At 43.9% G+C, this 9,751-nt stretch overlaps 1 protein-coding gene across 2 annotated transcripts in view; it reads left to right on the top strand.

Moving 5' to 3' along the window:
• MYBL2 (MYB proto-oncogene like 2) overlaps positions 1-9,751 on the top strand; it is a 48,230-nt gene continuing 38,479 nt past the window's right edge. For both annotated transcript variants that reach the window (XM_004370333.2, XM_004370334.2), the window contains exons 1-2: positions 1-249; positions 3,885-3,978. In XM_004370333.2, the coding sequence (XP_004370390.1) occupies positions 230-249; positions 3,885-3,978 (114 nt within the window). In that variant the 5' untranslated portion in view covers positions 1-229. The remainder of the gene's footprint in view (positions 250-3,884; positions 3,979-9,751) is intronic.

Below are 9,751 nucleotides of genomic sequence, written 5' to 3'. Positions count from 1 at the left end.
CCGGGAGGCGCCGACGCGCTTGGCGCGAGATAGGAAAGTGCTTCTGTGCGAGCCGGCCGCAGCTGTAGTTCTTGCGCGCGGACGGTGGAACCTGCGGACACGCTGACCGAGCTGAGAGCGAACTGGGGCCCGGAGCGGCCGGAGCAGCCAGTGTCCTGGCCCCGGCCTCGGCCCGGCTCCGGCTCCAGGCTTAGCGGGCGAGCGGGCGGGCGCAGCGCGACCTGGGGGGATGTCTCGGCGGACGCGCGGGTGAGCTGAGCTCGGTGGGCTGAGGGCCCTTTCCTCTCCCATCCCCCTTCCACCCCCTGCGCCACCTACACCCTGTTCCCCCATGCCTCGCCGTGACCCCTCCGCGCGGGGCGTGTGGGGGGTTCCGCGGGAAGTGCTGTGTCCTGGGCGGCCCGAGGCAGGGGCGCGCGCGCAAAGCCAGAGGTCCCTTGGGACCCCTTGCACCGCTCTCCCGGCCTGCTTGGTGTCGGAGCCGGGGCGGGCGGGTCTCCCGGGGCCCGGGCCAGGCCCTGTATGATGTCATTTTGTCTCCCGCCTAATTGCGGTGTGGGGGGTGGGACGGCCGGTGTCAGCTGGAAGGGCCTTTACAGGGGGAGGGAGGCGATCCCCGGAGGGGAAAAATGTCTCCCCAAGTCACAACGAGTAGGAGGCCAAAGCCTGGAAGACACTTGTCGTTCAAGCCTCAGTTTTGGTTCAGGTTTCCCCTGTGCCTTTCTCCCCGACATTCGGGAAGCATAGAGCTCCCCAAGTCCTCGCCCCCGGTCTGAGAAGGTGCTGGGGGGAAGGCTCTTTTGTTTCCCCAGCCTGTGCTCTGTGCCCCAGCTTGGTTTAATATCAAAGCACTCTCTTTGTGTTCCATGCCAGGAGTTTTGGAGCTGGAGTTGAAGGTGGGGGAAAGAGAGACTGAGGTGTATCAAGACTGCTCAGTGCCAGTGGCCCCTGGGGCAAAGTCAGGAGCTGTGGTCTCCATTTTACTTAGTCCCCAGCGAATTAAGTGGCAGAGTTGAACCTGGAGCCAGGTCTGTGGGCTCCAGTGCCCCTTCACTTGGGGCCTGAGCTCTGGGAGTCATGGGGGAAGATGGGATCCTGCCTTCTTCCCTCGCTGGATACCGGCAGTACAGATAACCTTAGGCCTCTCTTCAGATGGTGGTGTTTGCCTTCTCAGACCAAGGTTGTAGACCTCCCAAATTCTCCATGCGGAAGCATGCTCAAGTTTGGTACCCAGGGCCAGTGGTCCTGGCACAGGGACGGTCTTTCTCAGGCCAGTTTCCCAGGGCAGCTCCAGTTCCCAAGATAGTTTTCTGGTCCCTCGGAAGTGTTACTCCAGTGATGGCTGTCCCCAAATGATCTCCAGATCCTCTGATCCCCAGGTTCTTCCACCACTTCTCCCTTGGGGCTCAGTGAAGGGACCCCTCCCATGTTAGAGATGTGGCCTATACCCTGGAACCCCAGACCCTCAACTCGTTTCTTGGCCACTCACTTACTGTAACTCTCCTCTGCCCCAGTGTCCCAGTTCCTGCTTAGCCTCTGACTCACCCTGGCCCTGGAGCAGAGCCCAGCACAATGAAGGGCAAAAGAAAGGGTGTGTTGGAGGAAAAGTGGTTGCCATCATTAACTTGGCCTCTGCTTTTTCAGCTGGGATTTGCAGGTGAGGACTTAAAGGTGCAGAGTTAAGGAGGCTCTGGGCCTAGCTGTGTGGACTTGGAAAGTGAACCCTGTGAGCCTCAGTTTCCACATCTATTAAATGGGGATAATGGCAATGCCTGAGAAGTAGACGGCCAGCACTATGCGGATGATAGAAGTATCTCACTGTATCTAGCTAGGGTCTCCCAGCTATCTGAGATGTCCACATTTAACAGAGCCTTGGCACACCAGAATGTCCACATAGGCACCCTTTTCTCTTTGAAGACACATTTGCTGAGCTTCTATTAGAAGTAGAATTATTGTTTCTGTCCGTGAGGAGTCTGGGGGCAGTTGGGGTTTTTTTTTTTCTGTATACTTTTTTTAAATTATGGAAAATATATATGTAACAAAACATCTGTTATGTCAGCGTTGTTTTCGTGTACAATTCAGTGACATTAATTACATTCATCATGTTGTTTAACCATCACCATTATCCATTTCCAAATTTTTTTATCACTCTTAACGGAAGCTTAGCGTCCCCTAAGCAATGAGTCCAGAGCAGTTGATTTTAAAGCCAGTTTCATTCTGTTACAGTGTCTGGTAGATGTATTGCCTCCTACTTTGCAAGAGAGGAGCCCTGGTGGCGCAACAGTTAACTGTTTAACTGCTACCCCAAAGCTTGGCAGTTTGACCCTGCCCAGCAGCTTCATGGGAGAAAGAGCTGCCCATCTGCTTCTGTAAAGGTTGTTGTGTGCTATCTATTCCAACTCATAGCGACCCTTTGGACAGAGAACTGCCCCATAAAGTTTCCAAGGCTGTAATGTTTACGGAAGCTGACTGCCACATCTTTCTCCTGTGGAGCAGCTGCTGGGTTCGAACAGCTGACCTTTGGGGTAGTAGTAGCTAAGCGCTTAACCTCTGCACGAGCCTGGCTCCTTTACAGCCTAAAAAACCCTATGGGGCAGTTCTACTCTGTCATGTGGGGCTGCTCAGAATCGACCCAACGGCACCCAACACTAACGGCAACACTTTGTGATAGGGTGGGAATGACAGGACAAGGCTGAATTCCAGACCCTTTAGACAAGGACTGTACCTGTCCTACTTCTAAAAAATGTGCATCAGCTAATAGGCAGCAACGTGGCACGCATATTCCTTCATTTCTGCACCTGGCTGTTCCCTGAGTAGTTACCAAGGCCTTTCAGTCCCAGTCCTGGCCCTGCGGATATGGAGGTAAAGCTGACCTGTATTGATGACATGGAGGGACAGTCGGTTGCAGCACAGGGTCTACATTCTGAGATAGGATTTTCCATTGGAAGCCCCCAGTGTGCTGTGGGGGCTGAGGAGTGACTCAGGAAGCAGTGCTGAGTTCTGGAGACGAAGGGGACAGGAATGTGCATATGAAAGGAAGCCTTTTCCTGCTTTTGGGCACAGGAACTGTGTTTGTCTTGGTCCTGTGTGTGCTTTTCCCGGTTTACAAATGCCTGACTTAGGAGCATCCCTCCCAGAGGTGACCTGATGCAGGTCCTGCTATGTGGAGTTCGGAGAAGATTCCTATGCTTCCATAATTACCGGACATCTTTGGAGGTGGATAGTATGATCTCCACTTTTGCATCCTTGAACCTGATTATGAGGCTTTTGGAGCAACTTGTAAAACTGGCTGATACAGAATTTAAAAAATCCAGAAACCAAAGCTGCTTGTACTCTGATTTTCTCTCCATAATCTATGCTGTTATGCAGGCAGGGATTGGGAGGGGATATGCAAAAATGGAAATGGTTACTAGTTAATGTATTAAGAATTTGTTTTTTCAAATATCTAGTATTTTTCAAAATCCTGTTAAAATACCAGTGCTTGATAATTGCATACATAATCAGCTTTAATCTTTTCAAGAACCCCTGCAAGGTAGGGGGTACCATGAAAGTGAAAAGTTTGTCATTGAAAAACTAGAGTCTGAGTGTTATAATAATGGTAAAATCTTAACTTACTTTTTTTGTAGCTTTTGAAGTCATTAGGATTTTCGTTAAAACGAAAGAATAAAGAAGAAAACAAAAATAGCCCTAGTCCCATTTAATTAACGAAAAAGACAGGAGGTCGAAGTACCTATGTTTTCAAAAGTAGAAAAGAGTCAAAGCCTGCTGCCCCAAGGCTTCCCCTAGCCTTGACTAGCCACTGCCAACCCACAGTGCCGTGCCCATCTGTCACGTAGAGCCTGTGGTGATGCATGCCCTTGACCTTTAGATTCCTCTCCCCACAGCGAGGAGCTGGATGAGGTGCACTACCAGGACACAGACTCAGATGTGCCCGAGCAGAGGGACAGCAAGTGCAAGGTCAAGTGGACCCATGAGGAGGTAAGTGACACGGCAGCTCCGGGGGAGGATGGCAACTGGTGGGCCTGGGAACTGGGCCTAGGGTGTCTGCCTGATGCCCCCACCAACGGGATGGAGAGGAGAAGGGTATGAAAGAAGTGAGTGGGTCCTCTGGTTCACCTCAATACCTCTTAGCATTCTTGGGGGACTCTGAATTCTGAGGACCCTTGGGGGCTGTGTCCCTCAGACCTCAAGGCCAGCAGTCACTGCCGTGTCTGCGGAGAAGCTGGTGTGTTCTGCATCACAGACGTTGTCGTGTTTTGACAGCCAGGAGGTTCAGCCAAATCTACAGCTCCTGTGCCCTTTTTTTTTCTTTTTAAAATTGTTGTATTTGATCTTGTGACATGAAATTCTGAATTGATTTTCTTCTGACCAGATCTTTTAATCAATTTTATTGAAATATAATTTATATTAAATCAAATGCACTGTTTTTATTTTTTAATTTTTTAAATTTTATTTTGTTGGGAAAATACACAGCAAAACATACATCAATTCAAGAGTACCATTTAGTTACACTGGTTACCTTCTTCCAGTGTAATCCTTCTCACCCTCCTTTTCTGAGTTTTTCTTTCCCTGTTAGCATAAATTCACTGCCGCTATGGTTCCTATCTAAAAGACTTCAGGGGATATTTTTGGTTTAAGATTTAAAGATTATCTCAGGGCAATAGTTTTAGGGGTTTATCCAACCTTCATGGCTCTAGGAAGTCTGCAGTTCATGAAAATTTGAAATTATGTTCTGCATTTTCCCCCTTTTGATCAGGATTCTTCTATGGAATCTTTGATCAAAATGTTCAGTAATGGTAGCCAGACGCCATCCAGTTCTTCTGGTCTCATGGCAGAGGAGTCCGCTGTTCACGGAGGCAATTAGCCACACATTCCATATCCTCCTATTCCTATCTCTTCTTCTTTGTTGTTCTAGGTGAATAGAGACCAAGTTGTGCCTTGTATGGCTGCTTGTAAACTTTTAAGATCCCAGGCACTATGCATTGAACTAGGAGGTAGAACAGAAGCACTAAACATGTTACTAGGCCAGTTAACTGGGATGTCCAATGAAACTATGATGCTAAACCTCCACACAAAGGAACCCAATCCCATAAGATTTTTGACTACATAAGCAGCCTTAGCAGCTGCTCTTTTTTTTTTTTTGTCATTGTTGTAAATATACAACTTTTGCCAATTCAAAGTTTTACAGGTGTACAACTTATTAACAGCAGTTACAGTAGTTGGCTATGCAACCCTACCCTTAATGAGATTCTTCCATCACTGTTAACCCCCATTTTCCCGGTTCCTCCCACCCCTAATAACTACTAATAAACTTTGTTCTCTATACATTTGCTTTTTCTTGTCTTTTTATATAAGTGAGGTCATACAATATTTGTCCTTTTGTGATTGACTTATTTCACTCAGCATGTCTTCAAGCTCCATCCATATTGTAGCATGTATCAAGACTTCATCATTTCTCCTGCTGGGTGAGCAGTATTCCATTGTACGTATGTACCACAGTTTTTTATCCATTCGTCTGTTGATGGGCACTTAGGTTGTTTTCCACCTTTTGGCTATTATGAATAGTGCTGCGGTGAACGTTGGTGTACAAGTCTCTGTTTGAGTCTCTGCTTTCAAGTCTTTTGGGTATATACCGAGGAGTGAAATTGCTGGGTCATATGATAGTTCTAATTTTAGCTTTTGAGAAACTGTCACACTGTTTTCCACAAGGGCTGTACCATTTTGCATTCCCACCAGCAAGGGGTAAGAGTTCCAGTTTCCCCACATCCTTGCCAACATTTTTTATTTTCTTTTTCTTTTTATCTTAGCCTTCCCAGTGAAAGTGAAATCATATCTCATTGTGCTTTTGATTTGCATCTCTCTGATGGCTAATGATGCTTAGCAGTTTTTCATGTGTTTGGTGGTCATTTGAATGTCCTCTTTGGTGAAATATCTATTCAAGTCATTTGCCCATTTTATGATTGCATTATTTTTCTTTTTAAGTTGTTTAAGTTTTATATACATTTTGGGTTATTAGATTCTTGTTGGATATATGGTTTCTCCCAGTCAGTAGCTTGTCTTTTTACTTTTTTGGTAAAACCTTTTGATGAACAAAAGTTTTTAATATTTATGAGGTCTCATTTATTTATTTTGTCTTTTGCTGTTTGTGCTTTTGTTATTACATTAGATAATCCATTGTTGAAAGATAGGCCTGACAGCGTTGCCCCTGCTTATTCTTCTAAGAATTTTATGGTTGTAGTTTTCACAGATAGGTCCTTAATCCATTTTGAATTCGTATTTGTGTAGGTGTGAGGCATGGATCCTGTTTTAGTTTTCTGCATGTGGAAATCCAGTTTTCCCAGCGTCATTTATTGAAGAGACTTACCTTTCCCCATTGAATGGACGTAACACCCTTGTCAAAAATCAGTTGCCTGCATATATATGGGTTTATTTCTGGACTCTTAATTCTATTCCACTGGTCTATGTGTCTATTGTTATACGAGTACCAGGCTGTTTTGATTACTGTAGCCGTACAGTATGTTTAAAAATCAGGAAGTCTGAGTCCTCCTACTTTGTTCTTCTTTTTCAACATTATTTTAGCTATTTGGGGCCTCTTGATATTCCATATAAGGTTGAGGATTGGTTTTTCTATTTCTGTAAAGAAGGCTGTTAGAATTCTGATTGAGATTGTTTTGAATGTATAGATTGCTTTGGGTAGTGTTGACATCTTAACAATATTGTCTTTCAATCCATGAACATGGAACATCTTTTCATTTGTTTAAGTTTCCTTTAATCTTTTTCAGTAGTGCTTTATAGTTTTCATTGTACAAGTCCTTCATGCCCCTGGTTAATTTTATTCCTAGGTGTTTTATTCTCTTAGATGCTATTATAAATGGAATTGTTTCCCTAATTTGCCTTTCAGATTTCTCATTGCTGGTGTATAGAAACTGAGCTGATTTTTGTTTGTTGACCTGGTGCCCTGCAACTTTGCTACATTCCTCTGTTAGCTCTGGAAGTTTTCTTGTGGACTGGGATTTTTTTATTTTTTATTTTATTGTGCTTCAGGTGAAGGCTTACAGAACAAATAGTTTCTCATGAAACAGTATTACACATGTTGTTTTATGACATTGGTTAACAACCAATTGGTTAACAACATGTTAACCCTCTAAATTCTCAACTTTTTTTTTTTTTTGGTGAAAATACACATAGCCAAAGATACACCGTTTCAAAAATTTCTCCATACACAGTTCAGTGACATTGACTACACTCTTCCAATTGTGCTGTTATTCTCACTTAAGATGAAGGCTTACAGAACAAAATAGTTCCTCATTTAACAGTTACTACAAATGTTGCCCTATGACAATGGTTAACAATCTCACAACACATCAACAATATCCTTACCCAACCTTGGGTTCCCTATCACCAGCTTCCTTGTCCCCTTCTGCCTTCTGGCCCTTGCCACTGGACTCCTGTACCTCGTTAGTCTCATTTGGTTTTACTGGGCTGTCCACTCCCAGGCTGAACAGTGAACCTCGGAGGTAACTTCACCACTGAGCTAAAAGGGTGTCTGGGGGCCATACCCTCGAGGTTTCTCCAGTCTCCTTTAGGCCAGTAAATCTGGTCTTTTTTTTGTGAGTTAGAATTATACTCTACATCCTTCTCCAGCTCTGTCCAGAACCCTCTGTTGTGATCCTGGTCAGAGCATGGACTGGGATTTTTTATATATAGGATCATATAATCTGTGAATAGAGATATCTTTACTTCTTCTCCAATCTGGATACCTTGTCTTTCTTTTTCTTGTCTTATTGCTGCAGCTAGGACTACTAATACAATATGAATAGAAGTGGTGAGAGAGGGCACATTTGTCTCGTTTCTGATTTCAAGGGGAAAGCTCTCAGTCTTTCTCCATTAAGTATAATGTTGGCTGTTGGCTTTTCATATATGGCCTGAATCATATTGAGGAATTGCACGTCTGTTCCAATCTTCTTGATGGTTTTCATCAAGAAAGACTGTTGAATTTTATCAAATGCTTTTTCTGCATCCATAGAGATGATCGTATGGTTCTTTTCTTTTATTGATGGTGGTGTGTTACACTGATTGATTTTCTCATGTTGAACTATCCCTGCATTTCTGGAATAAATCCCACTTGGTCATAGTGTATGACTTTTTAAATATGCTGTTGGATTCTGTTCACTAGTATTTTGTAGAGGATTTTTGCATCTATATTCATAAGAGATGGCGGCCTGTAGCTTTCCTTTCTTGTGATGTCTGTCTAGTTTTGGTGTCAGTTATGCTTGCTTCATACAGTGAATTAAAGAGTATTCCTTCCTTCTCTATCTTTTGAAAGATTTTAAACTGTATTTGTGTCAGTTCTTCTCTAAATGTTTGATAGAATTCCCCAGTGAAACCTTCTGGTCCAGGACTTTTTTTTTGTTGGGAGGTTTTTGGTCACTGATTTGATCTCTTCACTTGTTATGGGTCTGTTGAGACGTTCTATTTTCTTGAGTCTGTTTGGGTATGTTGTGTGTGCTTCTAAGAATTTGTCCATTTCATCTAGGTTATCCAGTTTGTTGCCGTACAGTTGTTCATAATATTTAGTCGTAATTCTCTTTATTTTTCAATTTTTTTTTTTTTTTGTACTTTAGGTGAAAGTTTACAGAACAAATAGTTTCTCATTAAACAGTCAGTATACATATTGTTTTATGGCATTGGTTAACAACCTCATGACTTGTCAACATGCCCCCTTCTTGGCCTTGGAGGACTTTTTTTTTTGGTGAAAATATACATAGCCAAAGATACACCATTTCAAAAAATTTCTACAATTACAATTCAGTGACATCAATTATGTTCTTCCGGTTGTGCTGCGATTCTCACTTTAGATGAGGGTTTACAGAACAAAATAGTTTCTCACTAAGCAGTTAGTACGCATATTGCCCTATGACAATGGTTAACAACCCCACGACATGTCCTTACTCAACCTTGGGTTCCCTATCACCAGCTTTCCTGTCCCCTTCTGCCTTCTAGTCCTTGTCCCTGGACTGCTGTGCTTCATTGGTCCCATTTTGTTTTATGGGGCTGTCTAATCCCCAGCTGAACCGTGAACCTCAGGAGTGACTTCATTACTGAGCTAAAAGGGTGTCCGGGGGCCATACTCTGTCAGGCCAGTAAATCTGGTCTTTTTGTGTGTGTTAGAATTTTGTTCTACATGCTTCTCCAGCTCTGTCCAGAACCCTCTGTTGTGATCCCAGTCAGAGCAGTCAGTGGTGGTAGCCGGGCACCATCTAGCTGTACTGGACTCAGTCTGGTGGAGGCTATAAAGTGTGTTATGCCATTTGAGCTAGATGTTCCCCGAGACCGTGGTCCCCACAGGCCTCCGCCCAGCAGTTCAGTTCCTCAGGGAGTTTGGATGTGTCTATGGAGCTTCCAATTCTCTTTATTTTTATCGGGTCAGTTTTAATGTCCCCTCTTTCATTTTTTAATTTGGCTGTTGCATCTTTTCTTTGTCAGTCTAGCTAAAGGTTTGTCAATTTTATTTATCTTTTCAAAGAACCAACTTTTAGCTTTATTCTGTCTGTTGTTTTTCTGTTTTCATTTTTATTTATTTCTGCTCTGATGTTGGTTACTTCCTTTCTTCTGGTGGGTTTAGGTTTAGTTTACTCTTCTGTTTCTAGTTCCTGGAGTTGTTGAGTTAGGCTGCTGATTTGAGATCTTTCTTCTTTTTTCATGTAGGCGTTTATTGCTATGTTTCCTTTTGATTACTTCCTTTACTGCA

This window comes from Trichechus manatus, unplaced genomic scaffold, assembly GCF_000243295.1.
Source record: "Trichechus manatus latirostris isolate Lorelei unplaced genomic scaffold, TriManLat1.0 scaffold00008, whole genome shotgun sequence".
Classification (NCBI taxonomy): Eukaryota; Metazoa; Chordata; class Mammalia; order Sirenia; family Trichechidae; genus Trichechus; species Trichechus manatus.
Note: the sequence above shows the minus strand (reverse complement) of the source record. Positions and strands in the feature narration are given on the sequence as shown.